Source organism: Trypanosoma conorhini (genome assembly GCF_003719485.1).
Source record: "Trypanosoma conorhini strain 025E chromosome Unknown Tco_14.4_contig_00006, whole genome shotgun sequence".
In the NCBI taxonomy this organism is placed as follows: Eukaryota; Euglenozoa; class Kinetoplastea; order Trypanosomatida; family Trypanosomatidae; genus Trypanosoma; species Trypanosoma conorhini.
Genome location: NW_021704092.1, coordinates 32,746 through 48,192, shown reverse-complemented (window position 1 = coordinate 48,192; position 15,447 = coordinate 32,746). Strand labels below are relative to the sequence as shown.

The window sequence follows — 15,447 nt, the reverse complement described above, 5'->3', positions numbered from 1 at the left end:
CCAGGCAGGAAAGAACAACAACACCTATCACCCCCGCTCTCTCCCTCTCTCTCTCACACACACACACTCGACCGCTCCCTCCCGCTTTCTCTCGCCGTATGCGTCCGTAGACACTTTTTTCTTTTTTGTTTCCTTTTCGTTCTTTTTTTTTCTCTCCCAGCCTTTTTGATTATAATTCGTTTCTTTTCCGTGCTACTTCTCGAAGAGTGTCCTGAGCGTGTTTTCTGTGTGCATCTTCTCAATAGCGCGGGCAAGCAGCGGGGCGATGGGCAGTACCCGGAGTTTTCGTGCGATTAGTGGGTTCTTGAACGCCTCGTCTTGGTTTACACTGTCGGTGACAACGACGAGGTCGATGGGGCTGTTGATGAGCCGCTCCTCGGCGCCAGCGGAGAGGAGGAAGTGCGTCGCCATGACGATGATGCGACTTGCCCCAGCCTCATGCAGCTTCCACGCCGTGCGGCAGATTTTAACCGCCTCGTCAATAATGGTGTCGACAATGATGCAAATTCGGTCCTTGACGTCACCCACGAGTGCCACGCCCTCGGTTTGGGCGGGGTTTTCTAGGTGGCGTTCGCGAATGGCTCTGGCGCCCTCCTCCTGTTGCCGCAGCGCCTGCTCGTAGGCGTAAATGCCGTTTGCGCCACTAGGACATGGACTTACTCCATCAGGTGGAGACAAAAACGCATTGAGCACCGTTCCTGCTCGTGGTTGGCGTTGCCGCATCATGCCCTCAGCGCCGGGGAACTCACCAGTCGGATACGCAGCGGTGAAAAATGCTTGCGTGGCTTCTGGCGGCATGCGGCTTGTGTGTGCCACCACCTCTGGGTCGGGGACCTGATTGAACTGAGCATGGGGGGAGAGCCTGAGATCAGAAGGCGCTGCAGCTGCCGCCGCCTCTGCCGCCGGGTCACGGGCCTCAAAGGCTCCGGGCGACACGTGTGTCAAGGGGGGCGACAGCTGACACACATGGCGGTGGACTACCGTGCAGACGGGGACAAACTGATCCTCACTTGACAACTTCTTGTAGTTCATCAGGGCATCTGCAAAACACTTTGCGCGGTTGACGGAATTGCCCGTGGGTGCCACAACCGAGATGTTGCGGAAATCGTGCCCCTCGTTTGTCAGCTGGGTGGCGATGAAACGAACAAACTCGTACCTGGCAGATATATTTTCCAGCGGCACAGAGAACATCCCTTCCGTCTGCTCGTTATACATATCAACGGTAATCACGTGTTGGCAGCCCATCTTTTCAAGCAGCTCTGCCACGAGTGCCATTGAGGAGACGCTGCTAGAGTAGGCGAGGTACGGGATGACGGCCGTTACCCGGGCGGCGGAGCTTAGCTTTGCCGTATGCAGCACCAACGCCAACTCCATGAAGGTGCCAGAGAGCGACAGGCCAATTTGATCGCACCGTACCATAGACTGAAGCACGAACACATCATCCCCGCGCAGGGTTCGAGCGAACTTTACGTTCACCTCCCCATTCGGAAACTGACTGCAACACGGCGGGAACCGTGCACACTGCAACACCTCACATATCATCTTTTCACAAAAGACGCTCGCGTCCCCGGATACAATGCGCACCGCAAAGTTTCCCTGTCTTTCCTGGTGTGGAAAGTTTAGCGTAAAGAAAAATGTTTCGCTGTGCGCTAGGATACGGCGGCTGTTGACCCCAGCCTTGTATTCATAGTGGCTTAAGTGTGCCACTGTCTCCTCATAGGTGAGGCGATACACCGTACCGTAGAGTGCAATCAGATCCAGCGCAATACGGCGAATGTCAATGCGTGGTTGTGCGATGGCGCTGTTGGCGATGATATCGTCCACAACCTTCAGATTCTGTTGCAACTCCAAGCTATCGCATGCGCAGCGCTCCAGAAATTTTTTCAAGATCTTGCGAAACGCCGCAAGGTTGAGGGAGCGGTAGCGCAGGATGGTCTGAACATTCACGTACAGCTGAGCAATACATTCATCCGGGCGTGCGCGGATCTCCTCCTCCGTCAGCTGCTCCAACTCACGCACCCGCACCAGGAGGTCATCCTCCAGCTGCCACAGGTAACTCTTCACCTTTAGGAAGGAGGCCCGCAGCTCCTCAAAGAATTTATTCTCCAGTTCCAGCCGCCGCTGTTTCATGGCCACCAGCACCGCCTCATCCTCTGTTCTTGATGCGGCCTCCGCGGCACCCCCCTGCGATGCGGACGAGAGCGTGACTGAAGTCGCCTCGGCCGCCGCCAGTGCCCTCCGCTCGTCGATCTCCTTTCGCAGCTGCTCCACCGCCTTGGCTATCGGCTTCAGTTCAAAGTAGGCCACGTAGTTATCGAGGGTGATGTCCGTGTTGTACTCCGACAGGAGGCGCCGGTGAAACGCCTGCCCCTCCGAAACTCCTTTGCCTGTCAGCAGCATGCCTCAAAGGGCACAACTTCTCTCAACCCAGCCTCTCTTGTATATATATATATATATATATAATTCCCCTTCTTCCTTAAACCTTTGTGGTGCTTTCTCTAAAAAACTTCCTCGCGTGCTCTCCCACCTTCTCGCGTGTGGCTGCTTGCTCTCACTGTCGCGGAGTGCGGCGGAAGCGAAAGTTCCAAAAAAAATTTCCTTTTACCCTTAATTTAATATACTGTTCTTTTTGACTGGCAACGTTGTGCCCGCCGCAGAGGGACCAGCGCCGCGCCCGCTTGCCGCACGCACGGCATTCAATCGTGGACAGCGAGAGAGAAAAAGAGAGAAGTACGACACGGAGAACGCAGCCGGCAGTAGGGGCGGGCAGCACACCGCGCAGAACAGAAGAAAAAAAAAGGGGGAGGGGAGAAATGGTGGAGTGCTGCAGTCAAAAAATCCCGCGCGCACCCAAAGCAAAACCCTCACACAGACACAAACATCGGGGGGTGTAGTAATATACGTGAGCGCCCTCGGAGGAGACAACTAGCCAGCCCCCTCAAACAGGATTTAAAAAAAAGGGGCAGAAAACAAGAACATCAACAAGGAGCACGAAACACGGCAAGTAAAAATGGTTCTATTGAAGACTCTCTGAGGCACTAGCAGTGATAATTGAGCACACGTCGGGTAGATGCTGCAAGAGGAAATCCACACTTTGCCGTTTGCGACGCAGTTCATGGCCACTGTGATGGACATCCTCCTCTGCTTGCTCCTGCCTGTGATGCGCGGTGTGCTGAGGCCGCGAGTTTGTTAGGGGGCGTCGCAGCAGCAGGCTCCGCACGGCCTCCCCGCGATATCCCGTAATTCTTCTGGGCTCCTTCCCCGTGGCATCCGCGGCTGTGGCGTGGGCGGCTACTGCCCACTGACCGAGTGCTGCCATTTTCTCTTCCCCGCCCGACCGGGCGCCATCGCCGCTCGCCGCATCGTCGCCCGGAACATCGCCTGCGGCATTTTCCCCACACAGATCCTGCTTGCATTCTAATGGGGCGACAGAGGACGCCTGGTGGAGTCGATGCAACAATGACTGTTGCTGCTGCTGGATCAACTGGTGGTACGCCGCAGCAGCGCTTAGCTCCGCCGCGGTTGCTTCTCCCCATGGCTGCATTTCTTTCCCACCTTTTCGCCCTTTCTTATGGCTCGTGTGACCAGCTGCAGCTCCGCTCACGCTCTGTGCCTCTGCAGCAACCCGTGACGCACCCACAACGGCCTGGCCTGCAGTCTTGCAGCCGTGATGCAGAAGCCGTAGAAACACAGGCAAAAAAGAAACGAGGCAAACCCTGAATCAGAAGAATTCAATCAACTCCCCCTCCCCTCCTCCCTCCCACTTTCTCCCACACTTTTAGCCGCTGCGTTTGTGTACAGCTAGGCAAGCACATCAGAGGCATCCCACACACATGCATGTCGGCCAATCAAGGAAGAAGAAGAGCATATCATATTCACAAGGACAGGGACGGCTTGCCCACTCGAGATTTTTATATGACGAAGAGTTCGCGCCTTCCAGGCTTCCCCCCACCCACATAGGCACATCCTTATCCGCGGTATTCATTCGCTGGCAAAGAGGAAGAGGGCGAGAGGGCGGGAGCTAGCGGCAAAAAGGCGTATATCCACAACCACTTTGGAAGCATTTGCAAACAACCACTCCAGCTCGCCCTTGCTTTTGCGTGTTGCCTACGGTGCCAACATAACAGTCACAGAGACAGAGGCGTTGTTATACACGCCTTCACCCGGCAACTCCACTGCGACGGAGGAAAAGGCGGCGGCCCACCCAACGACATCCGTCCCACCCTTTTCTTCTGGCAAAGTAAGAAACTTCCGGGCCTCCAGCAGCAGCGCCGTGGTGGAGGTCTCTCCCTCCGTGGCCGGAGACGACGCAAGCGAGGAAGTCGTAGCCGTCGTTGTGTTGCCTGGCAAAGGGCACACGCCGAGGCGTACACGCAGTGGTTCCATGGCGCTCAGGTCGTGAAAGAATCCCTCACCTTCCTGTGGCAATTTGCCACTTGGCCTCAGCCTGCTGATATTGCTGGCACCGCTGCGACGACTGTCGGCCACGGTATCACGCGGCTCTGGCCCCTGTGCCTCCTCCTCCTCCTCCTGCTCCTCCTCCTCTTCTGTCGCGTCTCGACTGCCGGAGCGGCGGGGACGCTTCCTGGAGGAACGAGAGCCCTCCTTCTGCAGCGGGGAGATCCCCGACAAACGGGGCGATGGCGTGACCGACCCCGCCGCCCTTGAGGAGCGCGCTTGCGACGACGTTGGCGTTCTTCCCCGGCCCGCTTGCGTTGCTTCTTCTCCATCCACCTCGTGTTGTTCGCCTTTCCGCACGAGCGCGTCTTCGTCCCCCGCCACGTTGACAACATCGCTAGTGACTCGAACAGCTCTTTTTGTACCGCGGGCAATTTGCTTCGGTGGCATTTTTTTTCCTTTTTTCCCCACTTTCCGATCTTTCCCCTTCCCGCGCAAAAAAAGCGTTCCACACAAACCGAGATGGCCCAAGACGAAGTAAAAGTCCTTTTTTTTCTTCGTTTGGCCTTGTTTTTGAAGCTTGCCTCCAAATCTGACCTTTATTGCACTACAGCACGAACACCACACAGGATAGATAGAGAGATAGAAAGAGAAAGAGAGTATATGCTGGTATGGCTGACGAAATGCAGTGGGATCCGTTGAAGGATATACAACATGAGCATTACAAATGTAAGCAACGTCACAGACGACGATGCTGCAGACAACGGAAGAAAAAAGAGAAGCAAGAAGAAGTATAGAAGACCCATGTGTGATGGTAACTGCGGGATATCTGTTGTGTCCCAAATTGCGTGCGGGCACAGGTAGAGAAGTGTGGGGGAGGGTTTAGCACCGATAATAAGAGCGGCGCGAGTTCCAGCATCGCCACCCAGTGGTCCAGGGACACGCATATGCGGGCAAATGTCTGCTGCTTCCTCATTCTTGGTCGCATCTCTCTCGCTATGTGTGCATATGCACGCACGTGCGGTGTTTGCCCCTGAGTGTCCTTTGTGTCCCGCTCGTCCTTCAGGCAGATGCATATGCGCGTACATTTCTGTTCCCTTTCCCTCTTGCGTTGCTTTATTGCACTTCCACAGTCATCGAAAGAGCCCACCGCCTCTTTGCATTTCGCCCCTTTGTTTTCATAAGTTTTCTTTTTTGCGTTTTTTTGTTGTTGCCTCTTTCTCCTTTTCCCATTTAGTGCCGATTCAGTTTGGATGAGGCGTCAGCCTTTTAGTTCCAGACCTCTATTACTTTTTGGCGGCCTCGTTGGAGCCACTGAATTGCCGCAGTGTGGTGATGAAAGCCTTTAAGTGGGAGTTTATCTCCCGCATCTTCTCCGCGTCCTCCGCCCTGGGCGGCTGGCCACTCTGCATCAGCTGCTGAATGCGCATCATCTCCTGCCGCAGGTGCGGAGGGAGGGACTGAAACGCCATTTGCATTTCCATCACCTCCTGCGGATTGGGGGCCCCGTGGCCGTGGCAGTGCCCGTGGCAGTGCCCGTGATCGTGGTCGTGGTGATGTCCCTCGCCCCCGCCGCGCAGCAGCGACGCAAGTGACGGCGTAGAGGCGCATATCGACACCATCTGCGACTCCTGCAGCATACACATCTGCCTAATCATCCCTTCGGTCTCCTTGTCTGGGAAGTGCAGCACGGCCTCCCTCAGCTGCTGCAGCGTGGCCGCCCCGTCCCGCGCCGCCGCAGTAGCGCCCTCTGCTTCTTGCTCGTTGGCCCCACGCTTCCGTGTGGACGCATAGCTGGCGAGAAACTCCTCCTGCAGGCCCTCGAAGAGGGCCATGAGCTCCGTATCGCTCGTGGGGGCCGGCTCCCGCTTGACCGCCTCGCGGAGCTTCTCGACAAAAGACGGCGTCTGCATGTACGTCGTCATTGCACGGACGAAGTCGTGCACCTCCTCCCGCGACAGCGACATGTTGTGTCGGCAATGAACTTCCCAAATGTGCCCCTGAAAGGTAGGGCGTGCGAGGAAGAAGAAGAAAAAAGGAACAATGAAATAAAGCCTCGCCGTCTCTCCTCAGCTCTAAAGAAAAAAGAAAACAGCATCGGGGCGTTTCGCCACGCGAAGAAACAAGTAACAGAACGCACCAAAAACGGAGACCTTTTTGTTCCCCGCTTTTTCCTTAAAAAAAACTTATTCATTCTTTCCTCTATTTCTCGACAGCGCCCTTCTGCGTGAAGGTGTATGCGCCTGTGCTTCCTCGTGTGCGCCCACCCACGAGGCAGAACAACAACAATAAACAAAGCGGCCGGTAAATGAAAACAGTGAGGGGGAAAGGGTCCTCCGTGGGAACACACACACCCGCCGGCGCAGGCACGTGCGCACGGGAGCAATGCCGCAAACCAGCACACAGAGAGGGGCAGCGAGAGCGAACAATAAGGAACTCTAAGTACCACAGCTGCGCGACGCTGTGGACATTAGCAAAGTGTATTCCCACCTGTCTGCTCAACCATGGCGTCAATCACGTCATCGTCCTCCATGCCGAGGTCCTGTGGCGTCTTGGACTCGTCGATCGGTGAGCCGTCAAACAAAAAGCGGACACTACTGCGCGAGATGCCCTGCTTCTTGCAGTAGGCGTCAAAGAGCTTCTTCAGCTGAGTCCCGCACTTGATCTTAAAGAACATCTCGGCGCCGTCGGCATTGACAACCTTGATGGAGACCAGAGGCGTTTCCGTCTTCACAGCCGGCTTCTCCCCCGCCTCGCCATTGTTGTTGTTGTTGTTACTTTCATTGGCATGATTGCCCTCCATTTGACAAGACTTACAAACACGCACGCACACGTCTTTGTCTTCTCAAATCGCCCTATGCCTTTCTCTCCGCTGCATTAGGCGCCCACGTGGCAGAACAACAACAAGAAAGAAAGCGGCCGGTAAACGAAAACAGTGAGGGGTAGAGGGTCCTCCGTGGGAACACACACACCCGCCGGCGCAGGCACGTGCGCACGGGAGCAATGCCGCAAACCAGCACACAGAGAGGGGCGGCGGGAGCGAAAAAGCAGGATGAAAAACAAATGGGTAAACACTCCTCCGTTCAAAAAAAAGAAGAAGAAGCAAAGTCAACCCCTTCACTCATCACTTATCTCCCTGCTACATTGTTCGAGGAACGCACGTGCTGTGCCAGGTTGGACACAGCGGGTTGACTGTCGTGTCGGTGGTGGTGGTGGTGGTGGTGTTGGGCCCCAAAGAGTCGTCACACCGCTGATACCCATCCCCAGAGGACGGCGAGGGTTAAAGCAACAAATTTCACCCAGGGTTTGTTCTCCGACAAAATGGTCAAAAAGCCGGCGTGTGGGATGATGGCAAAGACTTTCCCCACGGCGTCCTCCTCTCGCACCCAGTGGTGCCCATCGGGGTAGAGCGTGCGGTCGTCAAAGTCATTGTTATCGCCCTTTGTGAGGAACAGCCGCGTGTCGCCGTCCTCGTGAACGCGGTGCACGCGGTGCACAATGGGGACGGTGCGACCAGGAAGGCCAAACACGACGACGTCTCCGATGGACACCTTTGTGGTCTTGTGCAGCAGCAACAAGTCACCACGGTAGTAGGCCGGCTCCATACTCCCGGAGAGCACCACCACAAGCGGGTTGGTGCAGTTCACCAGGACTCCGGTGGCATGCCACGCCACGAAGAAGGCGCCGAGCGTCAGCAAGATCGGCATAATCCCACTAATGTCCGAAAACGCGCTCATGGCGGACTTTACCTTGTCTACAAACTTCCCCATCATGCCCATGCGAGAAAGTTGGAGTCGTGTCTGCCTGCGCTCCCGCAGTTGCCGCAGCGCCGTGGCGTCGAGGCAAGTCGACGCAAACTCTGTTGTGGCCTGCATCGGAAGTGTAGTTCTTTTTTTTTCCCCCGCTTTTCTCTTTTGGCCAGCGAGCGGAATACACGAGGGGCCGAGCAACCACAGAAAGGCAGACGCAATGAAGGGCATGAGTGAATAATAAAATAAACAAACCAAAAGAAAAATAAACTGCGGGGGAGGAGGAGGAGGAGGCAGAAGACACCACCCAGCAAGGCATGCGGCAAGTGATCCTCACAGTTCAACGGACGGGGTGGGGGAGGGGAGCAAAACCGCAGCTTTACTTTTTGGCTATTTAAAATATGTTCCTGTACGCAGTTGCGCAATAATGTGTAACTACTGCATCCCACGGAGACCTTTACACTCGGCCTTCTTATCCAATTCTCATTCACCTTTTCCCGCTAATCATTTCTTGCAAACAGTTGCTTATGTATATTTCTGCTCTACTTCCTTCGTTTCGTGGCTTATTATGTTTACTTTGGGCTTAGGGAAAACACACACACACATGCAGCACCCTACCCGCCTCGTGCTTCACTGCTCATGTCGGCACCATGAAGATCTGACGCTCGCCATTGCCTTCCTCCTCTTCCACGCGTTCGGCCGCTTGCCGCAGGAGACTCTGTCCGTCGTCGTTGCCCACAGAAGCGTAGCTGAGATCGCACAGTGTCGCGTCCGACCACACAGGCCGCTCCTGCCGCAACACCGACGGTGCGTTGCGCCGTGGCAGGTGAATGCGCTGCAACGCCTTCAGGAGGTCCGCGGCAAGGAAGTCGAGGTCACTGCTGTGCGTCGTGAAGACGTCCATGTACGCGACGGACTGGCGGAAGAGACAGGACGTGATCGAGGCAAGACAGAGCATCTTCACGGAGGGAGAGGTCTGGACGCCGCCGTGGCTGTCGCCTTTGCCGCCGTGGCTCGCGTCCTTCACGAGCTGAAAGAAGAAGGAGGAGAGCTGATTCAGCACCACTCGACCCGAGTGTCCGCGTGAGACGCTTTCAAGAAATCGGGTGAGTAGCGCTGACAGCAACGCCGGCAGGAGATGCGGTCGCCGCCACAAGACACCAAGCGGGAGAAGTGTGCGTGTAAAGAGGCGCAGAACGCGGAGGAGCACCGCCTCCTCCAGGTGACACGTGTCACTCGACTCGACTAGGAGGGCATGCACAAAGCCCAGCTCGTGGTCGATGAATGCGTCATCGCAGTGAAGCGCTGGTAGCGGCAGGGCGCAGAGTTCCAACACTTGACACCACAACGCCTTTGCGGCGCTGTTGCGCAGGGCATTTGTGCCGCTCGCCACAAGCAACCGCTTAACATCCCCGCGCCACACACTAAACCGCATGTGCGGCACCGTACTTAGCTGCTGCAGGGAGGCGCAAGCGGCACTAAGCAACTGCTCGTATCTACTCAGGCACTGGGCGGTGAACGCGGTAGGAGGCGTGGGTGACGGCAAAACAGAGCACGCCGTGGAGAAGGAGGACGACGGTACCGCCGCATGCAGGAGGCTGTGCATGTACTCTTGCAGTAGTATGGGGGCAGCGTCGGTGGGAAAGGCGTGCAGAATAACAGGCATCACACGCAGTTGCCGCAACAGCCATCGTGTCGCTGCGCCGGTGAGGTACATCGCCTCATGCTGAGCTGCAACAAATGTGAAGCCGTGAGTTCCCCGTCGCCCTCCCGTCTTCCAGCACGACTCCGTTGCCACCAGCAACTGATGCATGACCGTATCGCATGCACAGTAGTCTTGCCGTGGGTCAAAATTGCTCAGCAGCGCGGCAAACCAACAATCACTATCCTTACTGGTGCCATCTTCCTTCCCCACGGCCACGGGGCGCTGTCGTCCCTCCTGCAGTAGGAACAACACCCACAGCACACGGAGCGCGGAATCGCTCTCTGAACTGAGCAGTCGTACGAGTACGACAAGGCTGTCCCAGCGCGTTTTCTCGTCTGTTGGGGCAAAGAGTTGGCATACCTCATCGTAGGCTCCTGAAATACCGGGGAATGCCATCGCTGCAGCGGCAAGACTACTGCCCAGGCGCCGACCAGAATGCTCCTCTTGCTGCCGGCGTTGGTGCGGTCGCTTCGTAGGCCCTTGGGGCAACACCGCATAGCCGCGAACCCGCTCGAGCGACATGTAAAGAGCGGTGAAGGCGTGGAGCAAAGGCTCATTTGTTTCTGTCTTAATGCTCTGTACTACCTGGAGAAAGAGCTTGCCCAGGAGGTCCATCCAGCGCACCGACACCGCGTGAAGCGGCCGCCCCTCGGCACCGTCGTGGCCGCCATTGTTGTGCCCCACTGCCACTGCATCATGCTCCTCCCCAGCGCCCTCCCTGTCGTCGTCCGAGGCCGCCGCCGCCGCCGTGTTTGTTGTTGTCTTTGCCAGCGAGCCTTCTTCGTTTGTTTCATGGCGAGGCCGCTTCCGCCCGGACTCCTGCGGGAAGGCCCCGTTCGCTGCTGCGCGGAAGAAGGCAATCGGACCACCACCCATGGCGCTGAGAAACGAGGACAACGCCGTAAAGTTGCCCGCGTCACAGCAGCGCCGGCACATCTCTTCCGCGACGGACACGGCGAAGAGGTGCGCCCGCGACGGGGGGCCTGCTGCAGCTCGCTCCCCGGAGCACACCTGGAGCGACGTTGTGTAAAGCCGCCACAGTATACCCGCCCCACACGCGGCCATCTCCTTCACTTCGCTCTGACGCACCAACACGACGGCAAACTCCTTGGAAAATACTTGGCCGACAAGCGCGTTGCACACAGCGGCGGTTCGCTTTGCCACAGTTTCGCCTTCATTCCCTTCCTCCTCCTCCTCCTCCTCCTCCTCGGCATCGCCGCCGCCTTCCCGCGCGTTACTCCTCTTCTCAAGCGGGCCAGCGTGAGTGTCCAGGACGGCTGCGGATGGAATGAAGGGCACTCCAATTACCCGCACGAAGGCTTCGTTTACTACGGTGGACTTCTCTCTACGAGTCTTGCGGCCCGCACGCTGCACCGCATTGGGTTCATCGGGTCTTAGGAGGGTAAGACGGAAGAGTGACTGAACACCCTCCTCGCACGAAAGAAAATCCGTAACCAACTCCAGAAGCCGACGTTCCAGCAGACATGTTCGCACGCGTTTCTTCTTCTTGCTATTTATATCCTCCTCCTCAAGGACCGCGTTCCCTGGTTGAATAAGCAGCAGCCAGTGCACGGCGCGCTGCAGAAGTGCGGGCCACTGGGGAATATGTCCAAGGCGACGCAGAACATCACCCAGGGCGGCACAGAGCTGCAGCAACACTTCTTCCTCTTCTTCTTCATCCGCCTCTGTCCTGCCCTCCACCTTGGCCAGCCTGCGGCAGCAGGCATGAACCTCGTCGTCTGTCACGCCCATGATGACTTCGCACAGCGCCTCCAGCAGGAAGCCGGCACAGCTGGTGAGACAGCGTGCAAGCCAAGAGACAGAACGCCATGCGGTGGGAGAAGCGGCGAACGTAACGCGCAACAGCCACACAAGTGCTCTACGAACGCGTTTGGGGCGACCGAACTGCACAATACATTTCCATTCGTCCTCAGTGAGGCGATCGGCAAGTTCCAAGGCGCGTGTAGTTTCTCCGTCAGGCAAATAGCCACCATCGCTGACAAAGCGCATGTGACACAGCACAAATGTCGTTAATCGTCTGGCCTCCGTTAATGGCTCCACCGCGACGTTTAGGGCTACGGAGACGGACCGCGCAAGTGTAAGGCGCTGCAGCACAAGCTGCGGCAACAAGGTGGCGCGATGCACGTATGGTGCGTGACGCATTTGTGTGGAAAGACTCATCATCGCATCCAGTTCTTCAATAGATAAAGGACCAACGAGGGCGCCCACGTGTGTTTGCACTTGCCACATCGTCTCCTCCATCATCTGTAGGTAGGCCTCCACGTTCTGAATGCCAAGATCCTGCAGGCAACCAAAGATAAGCTCTCGCGCCTGATAAATAGCATGCAGCGTGTACAGAACAAGACGGCGCTGCATCTTGGGCCGCACGCTGCCCTCGCCACCGGCAAAGGGCGAGGATAACAGTGCCGCCCCCGCATTCCGCCTCTTTTCAGCCTGCAACTTCCCGTCTTCTTCCGCCTCTGCTGCCGTCTCAGCGAAAAAAGTTTTGTGAAGGCGGTTGACCAAGAAGGTGGAAAGGGTGAGTTCCAGCTCCGCGGCACGCTCCAGGAGGGCAGTGGCGGTGATGGAGGTGGCAAGAACACCTTCCATTACTGTTGCCACAAGGTCAAGTATGAAAACAACTTCCTCCGGCAGCAACCGCGACAACTTCGTCGACGTCGCCTTTGCTTTTGGAAAGCCTTTTCCCGCCTTGCTCTCCGCCTCCGCGTCTTCACTTTCCTCAGCCTGGTCCTCCTCCGAAGCCCAGCGCGAGACGTACGTCAGCAGGTGTACAAGCAACTCCTCTGGATCAAGCGACATCCCACACGCCTGCAGAAGAGACGCCCGCACACGTGGATGAGAAAATATTTCATGCAATCCCGCCACCATAAGATCCTCTCCGTGCGCCTTCTCCACAGCCTCCATCGCGCCGCGCTCCTTCTTGACATGCGAGACAGCAGCGTCCAGAAGCATTGGAATTTGGTTGCTCTTCCCCAGCCGAGTCACCAGACTGATGAGGAATTCATGCAGCATCGTCGTCGTTGTAGCAAGGGAAGCGCCAGAGATGTTGGTGTCGCCCTTACTCTTTTGCGAAGGCACATCCATCGCCACATGGGCGGCAATGCGCAGAATCGCTGACACGTTCTGATCAATAACTTGCGGTGCAATTACCTCGTAGGCGGAAAGGCAACGCGTAATGGCCGACTCCACACTCCGCTCCGCCGCTTCAGGCTCGCCACGTGCAGTAAGCAGTTGCGGCAAGACAACCTTAGCGAAAAGCAGCCCAAGAACCTCGTATCCAAGGCCCTTGTTGTAGCGAATATCATTGCCGAGGTGAAACACAGCGGGCGTCGCGGCACCCGCGACGGCAGTATTACGGACTGCCGTCGTGTTACTCGAGAGTGCCGAGGATGCTGAAGGGGCCGCGGCAGTAATGGTGCTCTGGATGAACGCGTACAGCTCACCAATCGTACGCCACGCCAGTGTCTGAAGCCCAAAACGCTCAAGCATGGCGGCAACGCCAGAGTCACTGGCGGTTCCCATGAATCGTTGTAGCGCGAGTGTGACCTCCTCCAGGAGGATAAGCGGAAGGTTTGTGTTGCCGTCCTCAGACTGGTGAAAGTGCAATGCATCGTCGGTGTGGGAAGCTTCGTTGCGGGCCGCGTCAATGACAGAAAGGAACGTGCGGTATGAAGTCATGGATGTCTTTGACATGGTGGAGATCATACTTGCCCGGCTCACCAGTGAAAGGGCGCTCTGCTGCGAGAGCAGCGATTGCCGCTCATCCTCATCATCGTCGTTCAGAACGCCACCACTCACGTCACCGCGGTCAGCGTCCGCGGCAGCATTATTGTTGTTATCAGTATTATCATTATTGCTATTATTCGTGAGGATGCTACTGTGGCTGCTGCCACTGCTGCCAATGCGGTTGCCGCGTCCAGTGGCGTCCACGGCGGAGGATGTGTTGCCAGAAGCCTTCTGTCGCCGCTGCTCACGCCGCTCCCGCCGTGTCTGACTCTCCTTCAGCAGCACCATGCGTCGCTGCTCCTGAGCAAAGGCAGTCCAGCTTTGTTCCGCGCAGAAGCTGTGGTAGAAGAAAGGGATACTCGCCATCCACTGGACAAGGAGCAGGGCGGCATGCTGTTGCTGCTCCTCCGGTAAAGCCGCCACGGATCGCAGCGTCGCCTCTTCCGTCGGTGGTGTCGTGACGTGGGTGTGAAGCGCATATTCCGCGTTGTCGCGCACGTTGTTTTGCATGAGTTTAATCTCGTCCCCACGGAAATACACCACCAACCGCGTCGCACGGTTACACGCCGTGCTGGACACCAACGAGGCCAAGGTGCGCCGGTAACGCGCCACATCGAGGCAGCAACACGACGCCGGCGACTCCGCTACAACCGCATCGACCAAACTGAGCTTCTGGAAGAGGGTGAAGGGTGCAAACAGGGCCATTAAACTACCACACCGTGCAACGGCAGCCCACGCAACCATCCGTGCGGTAACAATGGCGTCCCTGTCTTTTTGCACGCTAACACCAGCGGCGCATGTGTTTGCCGCTTCCCTCGCTGACGTGCCTGTCGTCGTGCTTGTTGGGGACTTGCTTTTTGTCTTTGTGAGGAACCGGTGAAGCAGGGTTGGGCAGGACGAACGTCATGCAGTGTATTTAATGGCTGTCGTGCCCGGGCCGTGCGAAGCTGCGACGCGGCAGCAGCCACCAAGGCGGTGGCACTGCGGCAGATACCGTGCAGTGGGCCGCCTTCAGCCTCCACATTACTTGCGTCTGCCTCCCGCAGGATGGTGGCGATCAGGACGGTGTCGGCGGCTGCCGAAAGAAGATGCGCCAGCGCCTGCGTCACGACAGGCGATCCCTCGCTGCGATGATGGAAGTGGCGGCCGCAGGCCTCCGCGACGGCCTGCAGCAACCCCAGGAGCTCCTCTGCCTCCTCCAACCGGGAGAGGAAGACTTTGCCAACCAACGCCGCGGAATCGTCGCCAATCGTGTGTTTCTGCTTCTGCCTCTCCTCCGCCGTTTCCGTCGAGTGTCGCTGCTCGTCCAAGTGGTGCGCCACCAGCGCCGTGGCGAAACTGACGGCGTACAGCAGGGAGTCACTGATGACAAGTATGGGTGCCGGTGTGGCCACAGAGGCCGCTTCAAGGCCCTCCGGCCCATGCGCCTGCCTTTTGCCCTCCTCATCGCTACTGACGCGCTGCTGCTTCTTTTCTGCCTCCCCCTCCTCCTCTTCCTGCTGCTGCTGCGGCTGCTGGTGGTGCCTGTCGTCCAGCGTCAGGGCTGCCAAGCAGGTCCTCCACGTCGGCATGTGCGTCAGGGCGTACACGTTGCCACGTTTGGGGTCCTTGAGCGACGACTGCAGAAAGTCCTCGACGCTGCGGCGCTTCTGGCCAAGTTGGCCATAGCGCTCAAGTTTTTGAATGGCGGCACAGGAGATCATCCACTCTGCTCCTACCACACACTCACAGAGAGAGAGAGAGAGAGAGAGAGAGAGAGAGAGAGAGAGAGAGAGAGAGAGAGAGAGAGAGAGAGAGAGAGAGAGAGAGAGAGAGAGAGAGAGAGAGAGAGAGAGAGAGAGAGAGAGA

The 15,447-nt window shown here is 57.3% G+C and overlaps 8 protein-coding genes across 8 annotated transcripts, besides 8 other annotated features; all 8 read right to left on the bottom strand.

Moving 5' to 3' along the window:
• Nucleotides 1-36: 36 nt before the first annotated feature.
• Nucleotides 37-93: a sequence feature (GA-rich).
• Nucleotides 94-113: 20 nt separating this feature from the next.
• Nucleotides 114-188: a sequence feature (A-rich).
• A 4-nt stretch (nucleotides 189-192) lies between these two features.
• Tco025E_00311 (putative ribose-phosphate pyrophosphokinase) lies at nucleotides 193-2,400 on the bottom strand (the record flags this gene model as incomplete). Its single annotated transcript, XM_029367255.1, has 1 exon — nucleotides 193-2,400. The coding sequence occupies one exon, from the start codon at nucleotides 2,398-2,400 to the stop codon at nucleotides 193-195; it is 2,208 nt and encodes a 735-aa protein (XP_029232655.1).
• A 40-nt stretch (nucleotides 2,401-2,440) lies between these two features.
• Nucleotides 2,441-2,462: a microsatellite.
• Nucleotides 2,463-3,016: 554 nt separating this feature from the next.
• On the bottom strand, nucleotides 3,017-3,544 carry Tco025E_00310 (uncharacterized protein; the record flags this gene model as incomplete). The annotated part of the gene is made up of 1 exon (XM_029367254.1): nucleotides 3,017-3,544. One exon carries the CDS (start codon nucleotides 3,542-3,544, stop codon nucleotides 3,017-3,019), a length of 528 nt encoding a protein of 175 aa, XP_029232654.1.
• A 563-nt stretch (nucleotides 3,545-4,107) lies between these two features.
• Tco025E_00309 (uncharacterized protein) lies at nucleotides 4,108-4,848 on the bottom strand (the record flags this gene model as incomplete). The annotated part of the gene is made up of 1 exon (XM_029367253.1): nucleotides 4,108-4,848. The coding sequence occupies one exon, from the start codon at nucleotides 4,846-4,848 to the stop codon at nucleotides 4,108-4,110; it is 741 nt and encodes a 246-aa protein (XP_029232653.1).
• A 179-nt stretch (nucleotides 4,849-5,027) lies between these two features.
• Nucleotides 5,028-5,057: a microsatellite.
• A 107-nt stretch (nucleotides 5,058-5,164) lies between these two features.
• Nucleotides 5,165-5,199: a microsatellite.
• Nucleotides 5,200-5,684: 485 nt separating this feature from the next.
• Nucleotides 5,685-6,365, bottom strand: Tco025E_00308 (uncharacterized protein; the record flags this gene model as incomplete). Its single annotated transcript, XM_029367252.1, has 1 exon — nucleotides 5,685-6,365. The coding sequence occupies one exon, from the start codon at nucleotides 6,363-6,365 to the stop codon at nucleotides 5,685-5,687; it is 681 nt and encodes a 226-aa protein (XP_029232652.1).
• A 503-nt stretch (nucleotides 6,366-6,868) lies between these two features.
• Nucleotides 6,869-7,201, bottom strand: Tco025E_00307 (small ubiquitin protein; the record flags this gene model as incomplete). Its single annotated transcript, XM_029367251.1, has 1 exon — nucleotides 6,869-7,201. The coding sequence occupies one exon, from the start codon at nucleotides 7,199-7,201 to the stop codon at nucleotides 6,869-6,871; it is 333 nt and encodes a 110-aa protein (XP_029232651.1).
• Nucleotides 7,202-7,592: 391 nt separating this feature from the next.
• Nucleotides 7,593-7,626: a microsatellite.
• A 14-nt stretch (nucleotides 7,627-7,640) lies between these two features.
• Tco025E_00306 (signal peptidase protein type I) lies at nucleotides 7,641-8,273 on the bottom strand (the record flags this gene model as incomplete). Its single annotated transcript, XM_029367250.1, has 1 exon — nucleotides 7,641-8,273. The coding sequence occupies one exon, from the start codon at nucleotides 8,271-8,273 to the stop codon at nucleotides 7,641-7,643; it is 633 nt and encodes a 210-aa protein (XP_029232650.1).
• Nucleotides 8,274-8,421: 148 nt separating this feature from the next.
• Nucleotides 8,422-8,441: a microsatellite.
• A 343-nt stretch (nucleotides 8,442-8,784) lies between these two features.
• On the bottom strand, nucleotides 8,785-14,304 carry Tco025E_00305 (uncharacterized protein; the record flags this gene model as incomplete). The annotated part of the gene is made up of 1 exon (XM_029367249.1): nucleotides 8,785-14,304. One exon carries the CDS (start codon nucleotides 14,302-14,304, stop codon nucleotides 8,785-8,787), a length of 5,520 nt encoding a protein of 1,839 aa, XP_029232649.1.
• Tco025E_00304 (uncharacterized protein) lies at nucleotides 14,304-15,302 on the bottom strand (the record flags this gene model as incomplete). The annotated part of the gene is made up of 1 exon (XM_029367248.1): nucleotides 14,304-15,302. The coding sequence occupies one exon, from the start codon at nucleotides 15,300-15,302 to the stop codon at nucleotides 14,304-14,306; it is 999 nt and encodes a 332-aa protein (XP_029232648.1).
• A 26-nt stretch (nucleotides 15,303-15,328) lies between these two features.
• Nucleotides 15,329-15,447: a microsatellite.